Here is a 27040-nt window from a genome sequence, read left to right as displayed (position 1 = left end):
CCCTCAACCGACGCGCACCATACTATTACGGGGCGGGTCGGTAAGGGGTTAAATGTTGTACGTGATATTAATGAGGACAAGCACACTTCAGTTTCCAGTTCTGCGATAGAAATACAACCAAGTTTATTTATTTATTTATTTAGCTTTTCAACAGAAGGATACAACAGAGAAGAAGGAGGGGTGGGTGGTAGCAAAGCAGTCATTTGACAATTGGACAGAGCGTAGAGAAAGTGTATATCACCCTGTATTGCTACTGTAGTGATGGCCAAGGTGGCAAAGGTTAGATACCTCTGCATATTGGGGCGCTGCGTGACCCTGCTGGTCTGGTTCACTCTGAGCCAGAGAAAATCAATTCTTTGTTTCGACAGCATTATAGTACTCTCTATGAGGCTCAACCTACTGACATGAGCAAGGGGGAGTTTCTCTCCAAGGTGAAGTTAACATCACTCTCATAGATGCACAGGGGCGGTTTGAGCGCAGATATCTCGGAACCTGATATGTGAGAAGCCATTCAAATGCTGGCTGGAGGGCTTAAATCTCTGTATCCTGAAGGCTTCCCTATATTTCTATAAAGGACTATGTAAACTAACGCAATATTTTAATCCAGTGTTGGAGACAGGAATAATAAGGCCAGAATCCAAAAATGCTTACATTAAATTATTGCCGAAACCTGGCAAGGACATTCTTTATACTCCACAATGCGACAACACTTATGGGGTACAGTACCATCACAGATGCTGGGCAACCAGAATTCAGAACCCAGATGTCACCAATATTATTTTGAGTGGTTAGTCTATTGTTCAACAAGTCATTATTAAAGGGAACCTGTCACCAGAAGACACAATTTCGCTGGTGACGGGTCCGAATAGGCACTGCATAGTGCATTACATAACTTTTGGTTTCGGATGTCTGCTCTTCTCCATTCCTGTAATATTTTGTGATAAAGCTTACCTGGCTCCCTGCATGCAAGTCCTGGCCAAGTCCTGGGTTCATGGCTCTTTTCAAATCTTATGTAGACTTGTCAATTAGCATAACGCTAAGCAAAAGGAGCTCAGGCAACAAATAAGGGAGGGGCAACCCAGATACAAGAGGAAGATAGAGGAGCAGATGACACAGGAGAACATCAGTGGGGTCTGGAAAAGTCTCAAATCAATATCTGGTCACATACAGCCTGTCTCTCGGATTACAGCAGATAAGGAGTGGGTTAATGAACTTAATCTATTCTTCAATAGTTTTAATCACACACCTGCCCCTCTTGCCTTACAGTCATCCCCGCTGAGACAACATGAGTCTATGTCAGTGATGGCGAACCTTTAAGAGACCGAGTGCCCAAACTATAACCAAGATCCACTTATTTACAGCAAAGTGCCAACATAGCATCTTAAGCAGTAACTTATTGCTACCTGCTTTTCAACATCTATCAATCGTATCGGCCCCTTGAGACCACCAATACAGTTGAAAGGAGGGCACATTCAGACTATCATTGTAGCTTCTCACCAGGGTCTTTCTTTACAGTAGGAATGTAGGGTCCAGTGGGATGACCTACAAAGATACTGCAGTTCTATGAACACTTTATCACTTTTACCGCAGTTCCAAACAGCCAATGAAGTGTTTTAAAACAGCGCTGATTAAGCATCTCTTAAATTGCCTGGGTCTACAGGAAGATTTGGTGAATTTGGTCCTGTTTAGTGAGCTCTGTCTTGCGATCAATGGTGCCCACAGAAAGGGCTCCGAGTGCCACCTCTGGCACCCGTGCCATAGGTTCGCCACCACTGGTCTATGTCATCAGAAAACCATTCTATTGTCTCCTCCACACTCAATCTGACCTCTTCCTTAGATCCCCTGCTGTTTGACCTCATCTCCAGATCAGTCAAACCAGCTACCAGTCATCAGGCTACAATGCGATCATTACAAGTGAGAAGAGAGCTGAAAAGACTCAAAGTGGGTAAGGCTGCAGATCCAGATGGTATCAGTGCAAGACTACTCAAGACCTGTGTTGATCAGCTTTGTGGTATGATTGCACATATGTTCAACATGAGCCTGAAGTTGGGAAGGGTACCACTACTGAGGAAAACATCTTGTGTGGTACCAGTTCCATGAACACATCACCCATCGGACTTCAACAGCTTCAAACTGGTGTCATTAACATCCTATTTGATGAAGGCCTTAGAGAGGTAGCTTCTCTCACATCTCCGCCCTCTAGTGGGCTCATCTATGGGCATCCTACAGTTTGCTTATTGGCCAGGCATTGGTGTAGATTATGAGATCATCCACCTTCTACATCGAAGTCTTTCTTACCTGGAGAAACGGGGAAACACTGTGAGAATAATGTTCTTTGCTTTCTCCAGTGCTTTCAATACTATACAGCCAGGGCTACTAAGAGACAAACTGGAGCTGGCTGGAGTGGACCACCACCTCTTTAGCTGGATCCTAGACTACCTCAAAAACCGGCCTCAGTATGTGAGAGCCTGGGACTGTGATTAGTAGTACAGGTGCACCTCAAGGTACAGTTCTGGCTCCCTTCCTCTCCACACTGTACACAACAGACTTCAACTAGCTGCTACCTTCATATGTTCTCTGACGACTCTGCTATAGTAGGCCTCATTACCGTCAAGAATGACAGGGAGTACAGAGAATTGATCCGGGAATTTGTGGATTGGTGCCAGCAAAACCACCTTAGGATTAATGGTGGGAAGAGATAGTGGTGGACTTCCTTAAGCACAGTCCTCCTTCACAACCACTGGTCATCCAGGGAATAGACATTAAGGCAGTGAAGTCCTATAAGTATATATAACTTAAACGCACTTTACAGGAATGGTCAGAGCAGGCAATACCTGCTGAGGAAGCTAAGGGCATTTGGAGTGCAGGGGGCACTTCTTCAGGCCTTCTTCAAATCTGTAGTGGCATCAGCCATCTTCTTTGGTATAGTCTGTTGGGGGAGCAGCAACTGGACAATCTGATAATGAAATCGATACTGTAAGTTGAAATCTATACTGGAGTGTGAAAGGGAACGGAAGTCATTCCTCCCTACTGCCATCAGACTGTTCAAGCAACAAGGGCCAAACGGAAGTAAGCTGTCCCTCCAAGTCCCGTCCACAGACCGAATACCAAACTGCCGATCATTGCCTTGTCTTCTTTTTTTTGTCTTCTCTTTATCATTTTGTTTTCTCTTTGTTGATTTATCTGTAATATTCTTGTCTTGTCGTTGTTTGTACTGCACACTCTCTGCTGCTGTAATGTTGGGAATTTCCACACTATGGGACTAACAAAGGATTATCTTATCTTATGGCTTTCAGCAGCAGATCTAGATCTTTATGAGAAAAAAGGTACTTTTTCCAGTGACATACCGCCCATGCCGAAAACTTGTCACTGGATGCCCCGAAAGTCAAGCAAGCGTCCTGGCCAGATCAACATGGCTACTGCAGAGCTTGCAGATTTGTAGGTTAGCCAGGAAGGACCTAGGCCATAAATGCCACTTGTGGACACCTCCTCATTCAGGTCTAGCATACATCCAAGCTGCCTGGTTCCTTCTTCATACACTATGCGGGTAATGTGTGGAGTGCCAGGTGCCACTGATCTCATTTGGATAAGAATAGAAATTGCAACTCCTCCTCCCCCCCCCCCCTTCATTACGCCACCTTCATGCCAAGTGGGCTGTCATGCCCTGGGCAAATGTGTTGACTATAGCCTTTGTCAGGTTCCTATTGCAGGTTAAAGTGCAATTCTATGCCAGGCAGTACCTCGCTTACAATTCATCCAGGCACCGGTGAGTTTAGCCCATTAGTATATCCGTCAATCCCACATGCATCAGGGGGACACATGACAAAATAATAAAAGGAAGAGATTTACATCTACAGCAGTGATTTACATCAGCAGCAGAGTGGATTTACTCAAATCTTATCCACATGCTGCATTAAAAAAACACTATTCAAACATAATAATGCCTTGCAAACGGTGTTCCTTTCATGGCCCAGTGTGTTGGCATCATACAGAAATGTGTTGCAAAATGGCTTTTTTTTTTTTAACTTTTGGCACTATTTTCCGTGGGGGGGGGGGGGGGGGGTTAAACACCAGGAACAACCCTAATAATATTTTGATAGATCGGACATTTTAGGACGAGACATGTTTATGATTTTTACTGTTTATATTTATATAACTTCTAGGAAAAGGGAACATTAACCTTAGGTTTTCTGATTGATCCTACCACATACTGCCATACTACCATATGCCAAACCAAGAAATAAGCACAGAGTTAAACCACGACATTTGTCTATAAGTTTATGCGAACCCACTCTATTTATAACTTGATAGAACCTTAGAAAAACATATGAGTGCTATATGGTTCATAAATTTCTCATTACGCCATTACGCTAAAATTAAAATTCTCTTTTATTTAAACATTAACATTTTAAAAACGACAGTATGACAATATAGCGTAGAAATACAATCAAGGGTATGTTGCCCTCGGGAGTTCCACAAAAGCGTCCACACTTCACAAAACAACAGGTATATGATGTATAATATCAATCAGGATGGATAACCACACATAAGTTATCAGGGAAGTACCGTAAAGTGCCAGTGCAACAATCAATGGTAATCCAACCCAGTATAAACATGTAATGTATAATTAACCGGTTCGCGACCGCCCGCCGTGTATTCACGGCGGCGGTCGCGTCGTGCTGCTTGGAGAGGGCTCACGGGCTGAGCCCTCTCCATAGCCGGTAGCACCGATCGCGGGTGTTTTTACAGCGTGGGCTGCCGGCAAAGCTGCCGGCAGCCTCAATCAGATAGCGGCGCATGGGCGCCGCCATCTTACCTGGGATCGCCGCTCCCCGTGACGTCATCGGGGGGGCGGCGATCCGTCTCCATGGTAGCCTCGGGTCTGATAGCACATTGTAATGAATGAGGAAGAAAATCCCCATATACTGCCATACTGTAGTATGGCAGTATATGATAGGATCGATCAGACAACCTAGGGTTAAAGTACCCTAGGGAGTCTGAAAAATAGTAAAAAGAAAAATAAAAAAAAGTTTTTAAAAAAAAAATTATAATAAAAAAACCTAAAATTTCAAATCACCCCCCTTTCCCTAGAACTGACATAAATATAAATAAACAGTAAAAATCATAAACACATCAGGTATCGACGCGTCCGAAAATGCCCGATCTATCAAAATATGATAACGGTTTTTCAATGCGTTTAACCCCGTAACGGAAAATAGCGCCCAAAGTCGAAAATGGCCCTTTTTTGCCATTTTGAAAAATCTAAAAAAATCTCTAAAAAGTTATCAAAAGGTCGTACAGTCCTAAAAATGATATCATTGAAAATATTATCAAATTTCGCAAAAAATGACACCACCCACAGCTCCGTACACCAAAGTATAAAAAAGTTATTAGCCCCAGAAGTTGGAAAAATCAAAAAAATTATTTTTGTACAGGAGGTTTTAATTTTTGTAAATGTATGAAAACATTATAAAACCTATACAAATTTGGTATCCCCTTAATCGCACCGACCCAAAGAATAAAGTAGACATGTCATTTGGGGTGCTCAGTGAAAGACGTAAAATCCAAGCCCACAAGAAAATGGCGCAAATGCGTTTTTTCACCATTTTCATTGCATTTGGAATTTTTTTCCCGCTTCCGAGTACATGGCATGGAATATTTAATACCATCATTATGAAGTGCAATTTGTTACGCAGAAAACAAGCCGTCACACAGCTCTTTACGTGTAAAAATAAAAAAGTTATAGATTTTTGAAGGTGGGGAGTGAAAAATGGACATGAAAAAACAGGAAAGGGCCCGGTCCTTAACCGGTTAAAGTGCCATGTGCCCTTCCTGCAGTGAGTAGAGATGACAAGGCAGCTTAACCGTGTTCTGTGTTGTGTGGATGCCGGTACCCCGACGCGCGTTTCGCGTTGCCGCTTCCTCGGGGGGCCTGTGTGTGTCTGTGTGTGGCCTTCTTGTATTTAAACCCACAAGCGTGTCACGTGAGCAAGAGAGAGTGACGCCCCTGCCTCGACCGGAACCAGACAGGGCAACGAGGCCACGACCGCGTCATCGTGGGAGCGGCAACCGCCGTGTCACATGATCCGTCTTAGCGCTGACGTCACCCCCATCTCTGCCGCTGTCCCCCTGATCCCCGCCCCCAATGTCAGACGGAGAGCGCACCGCTGGATCTGAGAACATGTTACTCAGAAACCAAGGTACATCTCCGCCGCACGGAAAAGCGGGTATGCAGGGAGCGCAGTTTTTCGACACGCAGTGTGAAGGAGAATGGCGGTGAGAAGATGTCAGATAAAGGAAAACACATGGATTATGCATAATCCGTATTTGTATAGAATTGTTCTAGATACTAATTAAATATAAGAATATCAGTGGACTAAGATCGAATTATAAATATGATAGTGATGTACTAAATAATATATGTGACCCATTTAATGTCTATGTATGAAGTGTGTACAATGTGAAACATTATGTTTCCTAGTGTGATGGTGTTGCGTGAATGAGTGCTGGTAATATACCAGAATGGAAGGATAAAGTGACCATCCTTGTTGTATAAATATGAAATATTATTTTGTAAATATACAATCTGAATCGCATTTAAGTTGCAAACATAAAAAAGGGGATATGTGCATGTGCAGTAATCTGTGAGTATGTTGATAATTCACAATGATGTGTTATGTTGTGTGACAGCAATATATTTATAACAGTGTGGACATTTGTGTGTGTGATTCACACCCCACCATGTGACAAAGCAAAATGAAACCAAAATTGCCACCCACCCCAACCCAAATGCAGAGACAAATGCAAAATCCCAACACTTGCACATCACCCCCACCCCCCATCCCACACAAACCACAAGATATTTTGACAGGCTATACAGTCACCGCACGGGAAGCATCCCTGCTTCCTTTCTCCCATACCGAATGGTCTCTCAATTTTGGGTATGTAGTGACTGGTGACCAATAAGTCCTTCAAATTCTTACTCCGTCTAGCGGTTAGTGCTTGTCTATCTTGCAAAGCATCTTTCAATACGGTGTCTGTCTGTAATATCGGCCAATACTTAGTTAAAATTGCACTCATTTCCGACCAATTATCATTGTACGTCGCAATAAATCTGACACAATTCTCCTCCCCTGTCCTCTTTTTATGTGTGGAGCCAGTGATCAGCAAATCATTTCTTGATTGCTTCCTGGCCCTATCAAAGCCTCTTTTTATGCTTCTATTGCTGTACCCCCGGTCTTGGAATCTCTGTCTAAGATCTTCACTTTGATGTCTAAAGCCTTTTTCTGATGAGCATAACCGGCGGGCACGTTAAAATTGACCTATAGGTATAGCCCTAATCGTGGATGGGGGGTTAGCTGAGGAAGCATGTAGTAACGAATTTACAGAGGTGGATTTTCTATACATATCAGTTTGTAGTAGGCCCTGCGGTCCCACCTCAATCTGTATATCCAGAAAGTCAATCGTGCTCTGGCTGTATTTGTACGTGAGTTTTATATTGAATTTATTGCGATTCAGTTGTTGCATAAATCATACTAACTCTTCTTCTGTTCCTTGCCAAATAAATGAAATGTCGTCAATATAGCGTAACCAGCACTGCACATGGTGGGCGAGCTGCACCCCGTCGTCACCAAAAATGCCCCTTTCCCACAATCCGAGGAAGAGATTGGCGTACGACGGGGCGCAGGCCGCCCCCATGGCAGTGCTGCGCTGTTGCAAATAAAACGCATCCTTGAAGACGAAAAAATTATGTGTCAAGGCGAATGACAATAAATCTAGGATCAGATTTGCAAGAGGTCGGTCCATGCAGCTAGAATCTAAAAAATACTTCACAGCATTCAGGCCATCTTGATGTTCAATACATGTATACAAAGATTCTACTGCAGTGACCAGCCACATATCTGGGTCTAGTGAGATCCCATTGATCCTTGCCAAGGACGTCCATCGTGTCTCGCACATATGAAGGGACGCACTCCACTAAAGGTTTCAAGTGGAAGTCAATTAATTTACAGCAAGGATCGCAAATGCCCCCAAGACCGGAGACGATGGGCGGGTCGATGGGATCTTTATGTATTTTGGGAAGTAGATATAAGGTGGGCACTCTTGGTTCATCAACTTTCAACCCATTAAATGCCTTCTTAGGGATGACCCCATTTTCTAGTGCTGTGTCTAGAATGGAAATCAATTGTCGATTGAAAACACGTATCTGATTATATGACACTAGGAAACATAATGTTTCACATTGTACACACTTCATACATAGACATTAAATGGGTCACATATATTATTTAGTACATCACTATCATATTTATAATTCGATCTTAGTCCACTGATATTCTTATATTTAATTAGTATCTTGAACAATTCTATACAAATACGGATTATGCATAATCCATGTGTTTTCCTTTATCTGACATCTTCTCACCGCCATTTTCCTTCACACTGCGTGTCGAAAAACTGCGCTCCCTGCATACCCGCTTTTCCGTGCGGCGGAGACGTACCTTGGTTTCTGAGTAACATGTTCTCAGATCCAGCGTGCGTTCTCCGTCTGACATTGGGGGCGGGGGACAGGGGGACACCGGCAGAGATGGGGGTGACGCCATGTGACACGACGGTTGGCGCTCCCACGATGACGCGGTCGTGGGCGTGGCCTCGTTGCCCTGTCTGGTATCGGTCGAGGCAGGGGCGTCACTCTCTCCTACTCACGTGACACGCTTGTGGGTTTAAATACAAGAAGGCCACACACAGGCCCCCTGAGGAAGCGGCAACGCGAAACGCGCGTCGGGGTACCGGCATCCACACAACACAGAACACGGTTAAGCTGCCTTGTCATCTCTACTCACTGCAGGAAGGGCACATGGCACTTTAATTATACATTACATGTTTATACTGGGTTGGATTACCATTGATTGTTGCACTGGCACTTTACGGTACTTCCCTGATAACTTATGTGTGGTTATCCATCCTGATTGATATTATACATCATATACCTGTTGTTTTGTGAAGTGTGGACGCTTTTGTGGAACTCCCGAGGGCAACATACCCTTGATTGTATTTCTACGCTATATTGTCATACTGTCGTTTTTAAAATGTTAATGTTTAAATAAAAGAGAATTTTAATTTTAGCGTAATGGCGTAATGAGAAATTTATGAACCATATAGCACTCGTATGTTTTTCTAAGGTTCTATCATACTACCATATGGTAGTATATGAAGATTTTACTGATATGCTGGCACATTGTAATGTATAAGAAGATGCTATAAAGCCTCCGGTCTTGCAAAGACCCAAGGCTCTCAAACAAACAGATCGTTGCTCCTTGATGATATCATAGGAAGCGACAATCGAATCCAAGATGGAGGCGCCCACGCTGGTTACCTATATGCAGTAGGGGCACTGCAGCGTGCTGGCTACCTATATATAGTGGGGGCTGGAGTGTGCTGGCACCCTATATACTTGGGGGGGGGGGCTGCAGTATGCAAGCTCCCTATATACTGTGGTGGATCTAAGAGAGGGGCACAGTATATATATCTAATAAAGGGAGGATGGTATTTAATAGAGGGGGTACAGTATTGTTCTATATTTATTATATGGTGCACAGTATGAATTAAAAGGGGGGGCTGCATCTATTCATTTATTATGAAGGTACTGTATAAATGTAAATTAGAGGGCTCTGCACATATGTAAAATCATTTGGGATACTGTGTATATGGACAGAACAGACCAAAAGTTTGGACACCCCTTCTTATACAAAGAGGTTTCTGTATTTTCATTACTATAAAAATTGTAGATTCACACTCACAGGATCAAAAATATGAATTAACACCTGTGGAATTATATACTTAACACAAAAGTGTGAAACAACTGTAAATATGTCTTATATTCTAGGTTCTTTAAAGTTGTTCTTCCACTGTTTGCTTTGATTACAACTAATTACCTATAAACTGTCCTGGCTGGATAGTATGCAATTATACATTCTCCCGACCAAAAAACTGTCAGCAGGAGGTGCATGACTAGAGATTTGTACTGTCTAACTTTAAGAAGATTTTTATGAACGTGGCTCTGTTTCTTAGCACGTGTAACGTTTGAAATACATTTCTCCTCCAGTTGCAATGTCCAACAATGGGATTCGGATGATCCTGTGCCAAGGGCAGAACTGTTAAAGGGAGTTGCAGGTGCACATGGATTGCTTTGTCTGTTATCGGACAAGATCGATAAAGAGGTCTTGGAAACTGCAGGTTAGTCTTATTTTTCCTGTTGAAATATTCATTTCTAGTAAGAATGCTAACAATAAAATTGACTAAATATTTTCACCAGAGCATAGCTATATACCAAAACCACAGGTTGTCTTCTGGCTTCTTTGACCTATGGTACAGGAAAATTTACTGAGACTAAGATAGAGGTAGATAGATAGAGATAGAAAAATGGGATGTCTGAAAGAATATAGTACCCATGTTATTTATAATAAATAGCATGTACTTACTCTGCCGCATGTACACTAGTCAAAGAGCAAGGCTTTATTTTAACTTTGTGATAACATCCAAAACTGCACATAAATGGACATGCTGGTAAATGCGTTTCTGCCACTATGTAGGGGAACACCGTCAGAAGTAAGGGCACATTGTGCCAAAAACGTAATGACCAGCATGTCTGCTATTTTGGATGGTCTCACAAAGTTGAAATAAAGTCTTATTCACACTCTTCTTTGAAGCTGGATTTTCTTCTTTTGAGACGTTTGTCACTACAGCAGGATGGCCCGTAATGACAGAATACCTCCATGGAGGCTTAGGGAGGAGTCAGTGGAGGGATGCTGTGATTTCATGTGATCAAATACATACATGGGATAGATATTGCAAATGTTAATGGGTAAAGGATATTAGATGACATCACCCTGGTCACAGGACAAAGGTAGTGCTAAATGGTAAGATGGAGGCACGTAGGAGGAGCTGCTACACTCGATCGAGCTGAACACGCCCCTCCCAAGTCCTTGAGGTGTTCTGATATTTCATAGAATACTCTGTAGTTTCTGGCTAGCAACAGATGGACCTGAGAGCCTTTATTATGTCTCAGGTTGCCAAAGCAATACATTTGCTTTCTCAATTTTATCACTGGGGGAGACCAAGTGAGTGAGAAACAAAACTGCAAACAAGTGGGCAAACACCTGTGCGGCAGTTGATGTTAGGCTATACATTACTGCTAAAACATGGCTCCAGCTTAACTGAAAACCTGCCATTAAGTGCGTACAGGTACAGCCCTAATCTCTAATTTAATTATGTAGCTAATCTCTTATCTATTTACTTTAAATTTGTGTTTCTTGACTATTTCTAATCTATAAAATATATTTTTTTATTAAAAAAAATGTGGTAGATATTGTTAATAAATTCACTTCCTAACTATATTTTTATTTATAGGACCAAACCTCAAGGTTATCAGCACATTGTCTGTTGGTTTTGACCACCTAGAAATGGATGAAATAAAAAAGAGGTATGTCCCTTAATGTACAGGGAATTTGAAGATCTCTACACAGGGGTATTCCAATTATTTGCTGTGAAATCTATGATGTACAATTTATGTATATAAGCTGGTCCTTAATACAATGTTATCACAAGTTTCTAGCAGTTCTCTTCCAAAAATGATACTTTTGTAGGCAACCCAGCTCAATGTTTCCTTTGTTTCCCCTACTTACGAACTTCTTATAGGCCTGGTCGTACATGCTCAGTACTCTCCTCTGCACATCAGAGTGCAGGTATGTAGTTTTGTTAATGTGCACACACAGCTCTAGGCTGCAGGGTAACCCAGGAAATGTAGTAAGAAGAGCCCTCAGCTTAAGGGGAACTGAAGTAGAAAGGGGGTGGTGTGAGAGCAGGTAGGGAGATTAAACCCTAGGAATGAGTTTTGAAAAAACATTACTTAACTGGAATACCCTTTTCATGTACTGCTAAGATATGTAATTGTATTTACCTTATGTGTATTTTAACACCGAGATAAATAGGATTTTTATCTACTGCAGAGGAATCAAAGTAGGTTATACTCCGGATGTGCTGACTGAGGCCACTGCAGAACTGAGTGTCGCATTACTACTAGCCACCTGCCGTCGCCTGCCAGAAGCTATGCAAGAAGTTAAAAAGTAAGATTTAAAATGGTATGAAACTTGCCCAGCATGGTTTTGTCCGGAGTGTATAACGATAGCCATCATTTTAGGACTTAAATCCCACATCGGAAAAAAGCATCCAAATGTCTGAAATGCCACTTTACATTATGCCCCCCATGACAGCCCCTCCTGGAGGTTTCTCTTATACCCTGAAGGGACAGGAAGCCGAGGGAGATAAAATTTCCCTCCCTAGCAACTCGTCACTAGTGCTTCCTGTCCATTCAAGGCATAGGTTGAAAGAGAAGTCTCTCCACCAGGTATGACTCTGCAGCTCCAGCCCCCTGTAAGCTCCCGTAGTACCCACTTGACTGAAAGGGGTGGCAATTTGGACATCAGTGCCGGAAGATTCCTCTTAGCCGGACAGATTCTGACTGTCTTCATGCGCCACTGCCAGAAGAAGTATTTACCGGAACCGGAAGTGGTCTGGGAGGGCGCTAAATTCAAACTAGAATGCAAGGGAGGAGCTAGAAGATGGTGAGTTTAAGTGTATTGACAATATAAGCGGGGGGTCCTTATGATCCGAGGTCTCTTAGATCCCTCAATAGCTTGCTACTCTTCTGCTCCTGATTGCAGATGTAACATTACAGGCCTTGGTCAGTGAGTACTTAGCTCTGTGTGACATGTATTATTCTGTAACAATGGTGTTAGTACAGTGAATATACTGTTTATCCCTGAGTAGAAAGGGAATGGAAAAAGAGGAAATTCCTCCTCTAAAGCGTTAAAAAAATAGTTTTTCTGTATGTAATATGAAGCTTCCTCATGAGTATGTGAAGTTGTCCAACATGTACTGGCAAGGTAATCCGTTAAGACAAATCTTCCCTAATGGTCAATTCCCTAATTGATTGTTGTACTGCGGAATTGATCAATCTGTTCAGGACAAACCTCTCTTTGTCCTGAACCATCTAAAAACAAGAGCTAGAAAGTATACAGACTCCACAGATTTAGAAAATTCATCCGATTTTTAGATATGACAATCCTAAAGAGTCTGTGCAGAAAGATTTATCTTTAAATATTCCCGCTCTTGTTCCATATACCTCTTTTCTTCTAAGGAATTACAAAATCTATTAATAGCAGTCCGCGATACACTAAGTATTGAGCGGGTGGTAGAACCCAAATCCATAGAGCATGATCTTTTGGGGGTTTAACCCCTTCCAGACACTTGATGTAATAATACTGCACAGGCGACAGTAACTTGCCGACCCGTGACTTACCATTACGTCCAGCTTCTGGCATCGGCTCCTGGGTGTTAACCCCTTACACACTACAGCCATGTTAAGTGCTCCAGTGTTGAGTGCCCTGGGGCTGCCCGATAAGATGATTAAGCATGTGCAACCCCTGTGTTATATAACTGAGGATCGCTTGTTCAAGGCAACCAAAGGAGAAAAAAAAAGGTTTAAAACAATGAACTATGTTTTTTTAATATAAAATAACTGAACACAGTAAAAGTCCCCAAGGCACCAACATTCCCTTTACACATGTAATAAACTAATTAAAAAAACAAAACACAAAAAACCCACGACATATTTGGTATCGCCACATCCATAACAATATGTATATTAATTTGAAACCTTTTTTGGACCCACTCAGTGAATAAAAAAAATAACCAAAAAAAACTTGCCAAAAAGGTTAATTTTTTCATAAAATCCTTTCGATGTGTGTGCCAAAACGGTACCAGTGAAAAGAACAACTCTTCACATACAAAATAAGCCCTAAACCAGCTCTGTCAATCAAAAAATACTAAAGTTGTTTCTATGAAAACATGACAATAGTAAAACAAATTAGATTTTCTCTATTAGTTTCTCTTAAGTAAAATTGTAAAAATATATTTAAAAAACATATATACATATCCCCTGTAGGGGCTCAGATCAAATGTGGGGTTGGCAATGACAAAGCTCTCATTCAGGATTCAGGATTCAGGTTGAAACTGTGTATTTATTTCAGTAAAAACTCCAGTATGAAACAAAACATCAAACTAAATCCTTGCCTGTCCGATTCTATACACTTGGCGGCCCTAACTAGCCACTGGAGGGCTTCTCCCTGCCAGCATGGAAAATACTTTCAGCAATCCTGTGTCACTCACATGTGGCTCTCACACAGTCCAGCTTCTGTGTCTCCAGGTAGAGCGACCCTTCTGACTGCTCCACACCCTCCACAGCAGCTTCTCAACACAATATTGGGTTACAAACTTTGTGGAGCGTTTTGTAATTTTACCCACTGAGGTTGTGTCAATTTTTTTAAAAATACATTCATTTAGATGAAAAAATTTCAATTTCAAAATTACATTTTGTTTTATCCCCTGGAAAATAATTAAAGGGTTAACAAACTTCATAAAAGTTGTTTTGCATACATTGAGGGTTGTAGTTTCCATGTAATGTCATTTATGGGGTTTTACTGTTTTTTTTAGGCCTCTCAAAGTGACTTGAAAGCTGAGCAGGTCCATCAAAAGAATGATTTAGCATTTTCTAGGAAAATGTAAAAAAAATCACACCTAACGTTCATACAAGAATGAGAGTATGCACAAAAAGCCACCTCAACATAAAGCAGACTTTCAGTAAATGTAGTAGTAGCTATCAGTTTATTTCGGTGTTATGTCTGTGTGTCGAAAAAGTTTGAATTTCGAAAATCACAAATTTTTCCGAATTTTTGTGTTTCATAAATAAATGTACCAGCCAATTTTTCAACTAACAGAAGCACAATGGGGTTTATTTACCAAGGATTGCAGATCGCACTTTTGACAGATTGTGCCCTGTGCAGCTGTGCTGGCTTTCATGCGACAGAAATTGGGGGGCATGCCGTCGGGCGATCCAAATTATTCGGACTGAGCGCGGGATTTAACTTTCAAATTGTGTCACACGCACTTACATGCACCACGAAAGAACATTGAAAAACAATGTTTCTGACACCAATTCATTTTTCATACTTTGGCATACGGAGCGGTGTAAGATGTAATTTTTTTTGTGGGACGTGATGACATTTTCATTGCTATTACTTTGGGGACCTATGACCTTTTATATAATTTTTATGTGTTGCAAAATGCAGAGAAAGTGGCGTTTCGGACATTTGGTCGCTATTTTACATTTCGGGGTTCACAACAACCTATACCAGTGATGGCGAACCTTTTAGAGCCTAAGTGCCCAAACTTCAACCAAAAGCCACTTATTTATTGCAAAGTGCCAGCACAGCAATTTAAGCAGTGATTTATTTCTCCTTGTTCTTTGACAACTTTCAATCGTTCAGCCACCTAAAGACACCAACGTAGTTGAAAGGAGGAGGGCAGATTCATCTATCATTGTAGGAAGATTCTGTAGGAAGAGTCTTTGAGTCTGTCTGGTGAACTTCATGCTGGGGTGATGGCCTGGGTGCCCACAGAGAGGCCTCCGAGTGCCGCCTCTGGCACCAGTGCCATAAGTTAGCCACCACTGCCCTATACAGAAAAGGCAGATTTTCCCACTATAATTTTTCAAAAATGTATGAATTTTATGAAGTATGACATAAAAATAATTACAGTGTACTAATGGGGTTCACTTCCTGGAATAACCACTTTATATATTAATAGATCAGGACTTTTGGGACATGGTGATACCTAACATGTTTATATCAGTTCTAAGGAAAGTGGGGTGATTTGAATGTCTAAGTTTTTTTTTAAGTTTTACTTATGTTTTGTCTTTTTTGTATTTGTTTACTACCACTATTAAGACCCCCCAAGGGTACGTTAGCCCTAGGAGGTCTGATCACTCCTACCATATACTGCAATATTACAATATTGCAGTATATGGAAAATTTGCTTTGGATCTTTAACAGTGTGCCTCTGGCCCACTGTTATAGAACCTGCCGAATGTCATAGAGACTCCAGACTGCCAAGGTAACGCATCATCACTTTCCGATGACGTCAAAGGGAGCCACAAATTCCATCCAGTGTGCTGCGGCAGGTAAACGGTTAACAACTGCGATCAATGCTAACACCGACAATGTTTGAAGAGAATCCTTTTGTAACTATGGTCATAATGCCTAAACAATTCTATTGTCCTTGGTTTCATCAGATCACAGGACATGTCTCCAAAAATTAAGATTGTGTTCCTCTGTGCATTTGCAAACATTAATCTTTTTTTTTTTTTACTGTTTCTTTGGTGGTAATGAGTTTTGTTTTGGGGTTAATTTGCACATTTATGTTCATCTCTGCATTTTGTTTTTGTAGTTTGACTGTTTGAATAGACAATGACTCTCATTTTTGGGTAAAATTTAAGGGTCGGGCTCATTTTGCCAATGGAAATTCAGCACAGCTGGCCGGTGTGCAACACATTAGATTAAATTCTATCTCTGTCCTTGGAGAACACATTGTCATTACCTTTAACTTTAGGTGAATTGTCATTTAAATTATGTTTGTGTGACAAATGTGTGACGTAGTGTGACAAATAGAAGACGTAGTGAAGGCTTATTATGTAATATGCCTTCTGGAAGAGAAGGCATGAAAATCCTCCCATATCTTTGCTTTCAGCTTTTTCTCCCCCACCCCGCACTGTGAATATGTTGGGCAGGCAGAGGCATGAACGTCTGGCCAGCCACATTTACTGTATGTCTCTGCTGGAAAACCCTTGGAGACTACAGCAAAAACTCTGCCACGTGATACCTGGCCTAAACAGGTTTGACTTGGAGGAGACTGCACCCACATATACTTAGAGGCCGGAGTCCCTCCATATGTTTTTTTAGAGCGTTCCACCTTAATAAACACAATTAGTATTTAGTCGTTTTGTTGATAATGTTTAGATAAACTCATCTAACAACAATATATCCTTCATCAATAATAGAGAACTGTAGAATTTTTAAGTATATATTTTAATGAGTAAACTATTAGTACTGGAATAAAGTATGATGCATAGTATTATACTTTATAGACTGTGAGCAGGGCCCTTACTCCTATAGTTTCATATGACTGTTAATACTCTGTAATGTATTACTTTATTTGTATATGTTCCCCAGAATATGTATAGCACTATATAAATAAAGATTATTATTATCTCTGGGACACAGAACCCGTCTCCTTCATGAGTGGTATGATGGCTGGACAATTCCCATCTTATTTGTACTTGCCTAGAATTGTGTGTCAGATGAGCAAGGCACATTCAGGTTTCTGGAAATTGCACCCAAGAATAAACCAGACTTGTACAAGTTCACAATTCTCTTCCTGATATCTTGGTGGATTTCTTTACTTTCTCATGATGTGACACAAAGAAGCATTGTGTTTCAGGTGTGCCTTAAATGCATCCTCAAGTGTGTCTGTAATTAATTAGGTTGCCAATAATCATAAAACCGCCTAATTGAATAAAATTTTGCTGCAGTGTGTGTGTGTGTGTGTTTGCACGTGCAAAGTTTGATAATGTATATATAGCATTGTGCCTCTGTGATTATCGTATGACCAGGACAAAACATTGAATGTTGCTTTCATGTGATAGTCAGCAATGAATAAATAAAGACTATTGATATTATCCAGAAACAGGAGGCGGCAAGACATAAGGCATTTTTGAGAACCGTTTATTTTTACCATGAATAACCTTTATTTCCTAAAACTAATATGCCTTTAATTCTGTTTCTGCTTTTTTTTTTTTTAAGTGGTGGATGGAAATCCTGGTCACCAATGTGGATGTGTGGTTACGGATTATCTAACAGCACAGTGGGAATCATTGGTTTAGGCCGAATAGGTAAACCCCATAACGTGCTCCATAAACACTGTTAAAATTTTCATACTGTTGTTGAACTTATTTTTAAATTCTAATCTTGACTTCATCATAAGTTACTGCATTACGGATTCCAAACGGAATTTATAGTTAAAGCTAGTGCCTCCCTAATTTCTTTGGTAGGCATAGATTACCCCTTTCATGATATATGATTATATATGTTCTGTATGCACATATTCCATGCAGATAGCATGTTTATAGATATCAATACAGTAGCCAACTTCAAACGTTTATATCTGAACCATGGTACCTAGAAACACACTTCTGGTTTCTTATTAACAAGATATTAGCCCCTTAAGGACGCAGCCATTTTACAGCTTAAGCCTCAGCCCCATTTTTTGGATTCTGACTTGTGTCGCTTTATATGGTTATAACTTTTGAACACTGTTACTTATCAAAGCAATTCTGAGATAGTTTTTTTTTTTTCCTCACATGTTATACTTCATTTTAGCGGTAAATGTTGGCTGATAAGTTTTGCGTTTATTTTCCAAAAAAAGAAAAAATTATGAATTTTTTGAAAAATTTCACTTTTTTGAAATTCGAAATGATTACATTTTCAGGTAGATTTACCAACTAAATCAGTTGCTGAATAACATTTCCCATATGTCTACTTTACATTTTCATAATTTTTGAAATGTCTAGATAATATATTTTGATGTCAAATTGTGCCGGTTGTACGTTCATTTAGCCATAAAATTTACACATTTCCAAAAGGTACAAATAGAAAACCCACCATACAATTTGTTCTGCAATTTCTCCCAAGTACAGAGACCCCCCCCACATGTGGCCGTTTACTTGTTTTATGGGTGCACAGCGAGGGAAGGGAAGGAGCGCCCTGCATCTGCCAGGATTTTAGTTTTCTCTTTGCCTCCTTTTGTTAAATTTTTGCTATAAAATTTTCGCTTTTTCGTTATTGGGGCCATGTGACAGCATTTTTTTTGCGGGATGAGATACTTTTTCCAGTGTTGCGATTTTGGGGTTGGTATCACCTATTGTTGAAAATTTAAGAACTCGTTTTTGAGGGCAGGAGTAGAAAAGCATCAATTCTGTACTGGATTTTTTACTTATTTTTTTTTTAGTTTTTACTGTTTAGCGTAACAATCATGTTATCTTTATTCTATGGGTCGATACGATTACGGGGATACCAGACATGAATATATTTTCTTACATTTTACTAAATTTGTCAAATAAAACCATAATGTGGGGAAAAATAATTTTTGCATTGCCGTCTTCCAAGTGGCATAACATTTTTACTTTTTTGGCTACGGAGCTGGTTGATGGCTTGTTTTTTTGTGGGACATGTTGTACTTTGCACCAGTATCATACTGGAGTATATATGTTTTTTTGATCACTTTTTATTGCATTTTTTGTAAGATTGAATAGGAAAAAATGATAATTTTTGATGGGTTTTCAACAGTTTTTTTTAAGTGTTCATCGTACGGGTTCAATAATGATTTACTTTTATTCTACGGATTGTTACGAATGCGGTGATACTATATATGTGGGGTTTTTGTTATGATTTAGAATTTTTGGGGGGTTATATGTCTCTTTATATGCTATGGGGCTTATGGGCATTTTATTGATTTATTACTTTTTTTATTGAATAACATTTTTTTTTACTTTTTCACCATGGGACATGAAAAAGCAATCATCTGATTGCTTGTTCATGATAATACTCTGCAATACTCATGTATTGCAAGTTATTATCAGTATCAGCCTATACACATGCGTAGGCTGGCACTGTGCCAGTAAGATGACATCACAGATACCATCTTACTGGCAATGCCTGCAGGCAGTGCTGGGGACCAGATCGGACCCCAGAACTTCCATAGCAGCGATCGGCGCCCCCCAAAAACTTGGGGGAAAGATCCCCCCCAGAGGCATGTTAGATGCTGCGGTCGCACTGACCGGACATTTAACGGGTTACACACCCACGATCAGAGCCCACTCCGATCGCGGGTGTTACACTGGGGTGCCGGCTATTAGTTACAGCCGGCACCCCGTATTTCCCGATGCCGGTGCGGCTCAGATCCAGCCTCATCCGCCACTGAGCGCTAACTCACTGTGCTCCGTGGCGGATATATCCGCCACGGAGCGCTAACAGGGTTAAAGGGGAGATTATTTTATCAGTAGATATCCACTGTTAAATTTTGTGTAAAAACAACAATTTTTATACACAACTTGAGTACAAATTCCTAACTGTAAATTTAACCGTGGATATCTCCAGTTCTGTGTCTGGTAGAAACACAATCCTGATATGATATTAAAGGTGAGATTCTCCTCTTTAATATGCCACCAGAATGTCTTTCTGGGTGCCAGGGTTCAGGAGATTGGACCATTTGAAGTGAGGCACCCAACTGCCTCTGAACTTGAGAAATGATGATGGATTGACGCTGTAGATATTTATCACATATTTTGTTAGAGGTTTAATACAACTCTAATGGTGGGAGGAAATATATTTTTTCACATCCTTAGTTATTTGTCTATTTGGTTTTTTTTCATGTCATGAAAAAAGTGAATGTAAAAGCTTGCAAAAATTGGCCTTGACAACTGATTAGGTTTTGACCTTTAAATCTAAAGGACATCTATTACCAGATCAAGGATTGTAAACCAAGCACACTGATATACTGGTGTGTGCCCCTTCTGGCAGATGCTGCGCTTCTTATGCCCTAGTTTTTTTTTTTAAGGCTTTTAAAATTATGCAAATGCACATGAGGGACTCCAGGCTCCATGGGAGGTAATGGAGCCTGTAGCCCCTTAGGCTCATTTCCATAATTTTTAATTAAGTGACTTTGAGAGGCCTAACTAGCAGTAAAACCCTGTAAATTGTCATTTTAGAAACTACACCCCTTAATGTGTGAAAAATCTACTCTAAGAAGTGTATTAACCCTTTAGATGTTTCACAGGGTTTAAAACAAAATGGAGGTGGAATTTACACACTGTAATTTTTTTTAGACACTACATTAATTTTGGCCAAAAATTAAACCGTCACAAAGTATTGAATGATAAAAACTCCACAAAGTTTGATAACCAATTTCTCCTGAGTATGAGGATGTCCCTTATGTGTTGGTAAACTGGTGTATGGGCACACGGCCGGGCATAGAATGGAAGGAGCGCCATTCAGAGCATATCTGCATTGTCACATTTTACAGACTATAAAATGTTTATTTTTTTGTAATTTGGACATATGGATGAGATCCACTTTTCAGGTACATCATTTATGGGGGTTCAATAGCTAATAATCAGATTTTATTAACTCTTTCTTGGTGATGGTTAAAAAATTGTTTAATTCTTGTTTATGGTTTTTAGCATTTAATTTCCCTGGAAGTTCACCGTACCATAAAAATGTCCCATAGAATAAATATAAGACATTTTTAACTTGTTTTGCAGAATATAAAACTAATTTTGTGAGAAATTTGCTTGTTTTTGCATCACCATGTATTAATGTTTACAGAGCAGTTTTAGTGCTTATTTTTAGGGGGTCAAGCTGTACTTTTTCCCGGTATCAAGTCGGGGTAAATGTTACTTTTTGATCACAAGGTCAGATGTGAAAATGTATTTATTTATTTTTGTGGGTTTTTTTTTACGGCGTTCACCATACGGGTTCAGTGACTATTTTATTGTATGGGTTGTTACGGACGTGGTGATACCCAATATGTTGTGTTTTTTATGTTGATTTTCACTTTTTTATGTTGTATTTGATTTTTATATAGGATGGGACTTCAGAGGACCGTGCCATGCACGGAGGGTGTCAATCGTTCGGGCAATGCACTATAGCTGCTGCAGTCACAATTACCGTGGCCTCTTTAGGGTTAAACAGGCAGGATCGCGATAGTCGATTGGTTTCATAAATTTATGAGCTATGGATTGTTATAATAAAAACTCAATGGAAAAACCATAAGAAAACGTCTGTGGGAAACGGTCATTAGCTTTAATGGTTTAAGTCTTGTTTTTCGCTTCCCCAGGACTGGCTATTGCCCAACGCCTCAGACCTTTTGGAGTGAAAAAGTTCTTGTACACTGGACGTAAACCTAGACCTGAGCGAGCTTCAGAGGTTGATGCTGAATACAGTAACTATGATATTTTCTCTTTCTCCTCTCCATGTTGCATTTGTTATCTTTAGTTTTGGCTACAAATATTCTATATAAAATCTTGTATTGTATTTTATATTTTTAGTTTCTTGTGATAAGCTTGCGCAGGAGTCAGATTTTGTCATTGTGTCTTGCTCTTTAACCCCTGAGACTGAGGGGTTATGCAACAAGGATTTCTTTGGCAGAATGAAGAAAACATCTGTCTTCATAAACATAAGTCGGTGCGTAAGTATAGCTAACAACTTTTGTGTTACTGAAAGCAGTGAAGCTCTTAGGATTTGGGGTATATATTATATTTTTCAAACTATAACACATATTCTTATAGGGAACCTGTTACCAGGGACCTCATTTTCACTAAAGACAGATTGAAAAAGCCCATGAGAAAATCCTGGAGTAGTCACAGGGGCTGGACTTTGGTTTTGATGCATTTAAAAAAACATGTGATTTGACTGAGCTGCAGACTGTCTCCATCTTTGTGCTCCTGTACAGCTCTGTCCCTCTCCCACTGATGTCAGGCTGACCAGGCTGTGACCTCTGAGAAGGAGGAGGAGCTGTACAGGAGCACAAAGGTGGGGGCCAAGCTCTGAGGAGTGAGTAACACAGACAAGGCACATGTTTTTTGAAATGCATCCAAACCAAAGTCCAGCCCCTTGGACTACCCCAGGATTTTGTCAGGGTGCAAGAGTAAGTTATAACACACAATTATATTGTAATGCAAATGCTTAGAAAAGGCAGAAAGACAGATTTGCATATCTGCAACCTGTCTTTCGTGAAAATGAGGTCCCTGGTTACATCCGTCTGATAAACAAATCTCCGGTCTCACACGAGGGGAGGGACTGCTGCTCCCTGCTAACAGAGGTGGAGGTAATGTGACCTTGCTCTGTGTGTGTAGCAGAGGTATGTGTGTACAGGGCTGTGTATACAGATGTCTCCTACACAGAATAGTGAGGTACAAGATCTCCCCTGTTCCCTATTAGTCTCTCCATCCCAGTCTGATTCTACAGGGCTTTCTTTGTCTCCCTCACCTCATGCTGCGCGCCCTTCTCCACCTTGTACTCAGCACTTTGTGCACTGTGTAGAGAATTGATTAATCCTTAGTGCTCACACAGAACAGACTCTACACTTAATGTTACTGTTTTACATATGATTTCTTACACTTATAACATGTTCCATGCTCCTCCATGTAATGGATTCTACCAGGCTAGTCACCTATGCAGTGTTCAGTGGATTTACTAGTGGGAATATAAATGGATTTAATAATAAATTAATTTGAGAAAGAACACAAGGGAATCATGGGATCTGTGGGCAATTTGAATTGAACTTGACTTCAGGGCAAGTACAGGAAGATGTTAGTCTCTGCCCACTTCACCTCTGGTGAGACATTTTTGTCACATTTTCAGAACAGAAAATGCCATAGCCTTGGAAATAAAAGGGTGATCAGCACAAAATAGGCATCATTCTGTTCGTTTTTAAAAGGGGAATTATATATGAGAATTTTGTAAAGAATTATAACTTTACAGTTACTCTTAAGGAAATCTACCATCAAAATCCATCATGATAAACCAGTGACGCTTACTCATAGATCCAGACACTCTGTTAATCTTCTTTATATTTGTTATCCATGACCTTCTTCCTTCTAAAATCAACTTTTAACATTTTTTTTAATGAGCCAGTGGAGCTACCCACTGCACAAGTACGGCAAAAGTAAGCAGGAGGAAGGGTAAGAAAGTAAAGTCAGATGATCCAAGTAAAGCGATAATTTAAAAAGTTGATTTTTAGCAGGGAGGAGGCCATGGATAACACATATAAGATGATTTCCAAAGTGACCGTGTCTGGATGTATGAGTTACTTATTCATGCTTGCTTTTTATGGTAGATTTCCTTTAATTTTAAAGGGAACCTGTCACCACATTTGCACATGTACAGCCAGAGACAGGTTCCTACAGAGTCCTATCAACTAACTGTCGCCCTTCTTTTAGCTAAAAATTGTTTTGCTTACATCACATTTTATCTTATTACCTGGCATATGCACTATGCTATTCATTTTATGTTTCTCAATGATCTATTATTTTACAGAAAATAAATGAATGTTAATATTTCGAATATTTATGAAAATTTAATTCTTGAGTCTTGGTCATGTCTGCTGGGGCACCTTTTTATTTTTATGCTTCCCAGCACAATTCCCTTACACAATGTTTGACTAACCTTTGCAGAAAGAAGTTGGAGAGAAGAAAACCTGCATACAATTTGATATGGCCGTAGCCTGGTGCAAGGTCGTTTGCATAAAGATAAATGTGGAATTTTCTGTAAAATGATAAATTGCTGGTAAACCGGAAAGGTACATCTGAAAATCTTATAGTGTCCTTCACAAAGCTTATTTTACTTGTGGGTAATTTGTGAGGTTATAGACTTCCTTTAACATATAGAGTCTAATTGTGAGAAGGAGAAAAATAGGAGTTATTAAACACATAAAAATGATGTGACATGTTGTCTGCTCTGGTTTTCATACATGAGCAATATTATAGATAATACCTTTAAACTAAGATGTTAATAATTGTTGAGGAAGTTTTTAAGGAGTCTCTGTTGCCCAGTAAAAAAGGATCATGCTTGTACTATTCTGTTTTATAATGTGACCAAGTGTTTTTGGCCATACTTAATGAATATGCTAACAGTTTGTGTATAACCTTTTCAGAGGCTCAGCTGTAAACCAAGAAGACTTGTACCAGGCTCTGACCTCAGGACAGATTGCAGCTGCTGGTTTAGATGTAACGACTCCTGAACCACTGCCAATAAATCACCCACTCCTAAACCTAAAGAACTGCGGTAATGTTTGTCTGCTTTAGGAATACCTGCAAAACCTAAAATAAGAAAAATCCTGTATAATTTCTAGTTGGGTATATATCTCACTATGCGAAATCGGTTGCACATAAAATGTGTTCAGCCCGTGGTAACAGATCCATGAACTGGTGGACTAAAGTCCTTGCATCATACAGAAATGGTATGCAAAGTTTCCCTGTTTTCTGGCTGAACATGGTCATCATCACCGGCCTGACATAGTACAATCCTCCTGTAAGAGAGCAAAGCCATTTGCTGGGAAATGTGGGTGTGATTTTCCTGCCCTACCGTTTGTTACTGCTTCCTGCATCCTTATGATCAATGTGGTATTGGGTTATTTGTAATTGTTTGATTCTAATTATTTATTATACAGTGTTGTTAACGTTGTTTATCGGGCAGATGTGGTTACTGCATTGCTGTGATTGTTAATTTCTGATTATTTAGGAGTCAAGAAGTCTATATTACTGTTGCCTGGGGATTTTGTAAGGGGTTGGGGGTTGGGGACTGTCCTACTATATTTGCTTGTGAGTACAAAATGTAGCTTTTAATGCTTTTTACCCTTTTGTTTGCATTCTTATTTAATACTTATAATTTTAGATTTTTTTATGAATTTGTAATATTTTGACCATTTTTTTCCCCAAAACATTCAAATCAACCCCCTTTCCCTAGCATGTATCCACAAACAAAAGAATAAATATGTTAGGTATCCATGTGTCCCAAAATGTTATATCTATTAAAAAAAAATATATATACCAAATAATTTTCTCATATGATGAACACCATAACCTCTAAATGTCTGAATAGCCTTTTTACCACCAAAAATGTATACAATTTTTGGACTGTACAAGCTTTTCAACAAAATTAATTTAAACTTCAATCAAACAATGGCTGACTATACAGCTCCATGGGTGTGTGAATATGATGATACAGAGAATTTATAGTGTGCTAAAATCTTAGAAAACTATAAAGAAAATATATATGTTTAGTAGGTTTTTTTTGTAACTGTATTAGCTGATAAAATAGATTCATCATGTTCTCTATACCATGATTTGAAAATTTGGTGCAAAAAAGGACAGAATAGATTTTTCTCTTTCTTCTAGGAAGAATTTGTAAAAGTTAATCAATGAGAAACCTAAATGCTGCAATGGGGGTCATTTACTAAGGGCCCGATTCGCGTTTTCCCGACGTGTTACCCGAATATTTCCGATTTGCGCCGCTTGTACATGAATTGCCCCGGGGTTTTGGCGCACGCGATTGGATTGTGGCGCATCGGGGCCGGCATGCGCGCGACAGAAATCGGGGGGGCGTGGCCGAAAGAAAACCCGACGTATTCGGAAAAACCGCCGCATTTAAAAACCGGAAATGTGTCGCTTGGGGAGCGCTCACCTTCACCTTCTATGGGATGGTGCATTCCGGGGCGTTAAGATTATTTTCGGCGCTGCAGCGCCACCTGGTGGACGGCGGAGGAACTACCATCTTAAATCTCAGCCGGACCCGAATCCTGTGCAGAGAACGCGCCGCTGGATCGCGAATGGGCCGGGTAAGTAAATGTGCCCCATTGTGTCACAAAAAAAAAACAAGCCCTCATACAGCTGAAAAACAAAATCACATATCTTAGAACATCAGTGGAGTTGTAATATTGGTTTTTTTTTTTAATTTGCAGTTATTTTACCCCATATTGGAAGTGCCACCTACAGTACCCGGAACACCATGTCGATACTTGCAGTAAATAATCTACTGAAAGGCCTGGCTGGTGAGGAGATGCCAAGTGAACTTAAGATATGAGGGTACAGACAAGTACCATACAAGAGATCGTAACCACCTGGATACAGAATGTTTATAGAATAACTATAGTTATTGCATCTCTAGTTTTATTAAACCTGTTTAATAACAAAGATGGTAGTCTGGTTTTGTGGCTGGCTAGTTGTCTTAATAAAGAAAGATAATATAGCTGTGTATTTCAGAAAACAATGTCACACCTGTATACAAGCTGTACACAAATAGAGTTAAGTCTCCAACGCCAGCTCAAGATCAGCTGTTACTCAGGAAACGTGTGCACGATAGGCTCACTGGAGTAGCGCTCACATAATCACAAGTATAAACAATCCTCCGGCACTCAGTTTCTTGTGAAGTTCAATCCTTTATTGCAGCTATAAAATCCATATGCAAGTCACAGAATAAAGAGTGGCGTGTTTTCGAGTTAACTGCTCTTAATCATAGTCAATGACTAAGGA

General features: G+C 40.1%; 1 protein-coding gene across 2 annotated transcripts in view; it reads left to right on the top strand.

The window, feature by feature from the left end:
- Window positions 1-26701, top strand: part of LOC140134565 (glyoxylate reductase/hydroxypyruvate reductase-like) — a 32702-nt gene extending 6001 nt beyond the window's left edge. Inside the window, exons 2-9 of one of the 2 annotated variants that reach the window (XM_072154970.1) lie at window positions 10106-10236; window positions 11410-11482; window positions 12009-12125; window positions 17757-17845; window positions 21847-21951; window positions 22058-22193; window positions 24664-24794; window positions 26470-26701. In XM_072154970.1, coding sequence (XP_072011071.1) covers window positions 10106-10236; window positions 11410-11482; window positions 12009-12125; window positions 17757-17845; window positions 21847-21951; window positions 22058-22193; window positions 24664-24794; window positions 26470-26591 — 904 coding nt within the window. In that variant the 3' untranslated portion in view covers window positions 26592-26701. Of the gene's footprint in view, window positions 1-10105; window positions 10237-11409; window positions 11483-12008; window positions 12126-17756; window positions 17846-21846; window positions 21952-22057; window positions 22194-24663; window positions 24795-25250; window positions 25370-26469 lie in introns of those variants that run through there. The other variant, XM_072154978.1, reaches the window with a different exon arrangement.
- Window positions 26702-27040: the final 339 nt, after the last annotated feature.

Source organism: Engystomops pustulosus, chromosome 1, assembly GCF_040894005.1.
Source record: "Engystomops pustulosus chromosome 1, aEngPut4.maternal, whole genome shotgun sequence".
Lineage (NCBI taxonomy): Eukaryota > Metazoa > Chordata > Amphibia > Anura > Leptodactylidae > Engystomops > Engystomops pustulosus.
Note: the sequence above shows the minus strand (reverse complement) of the source record. Positions and strands in the feature narration are given on the sequence as shown.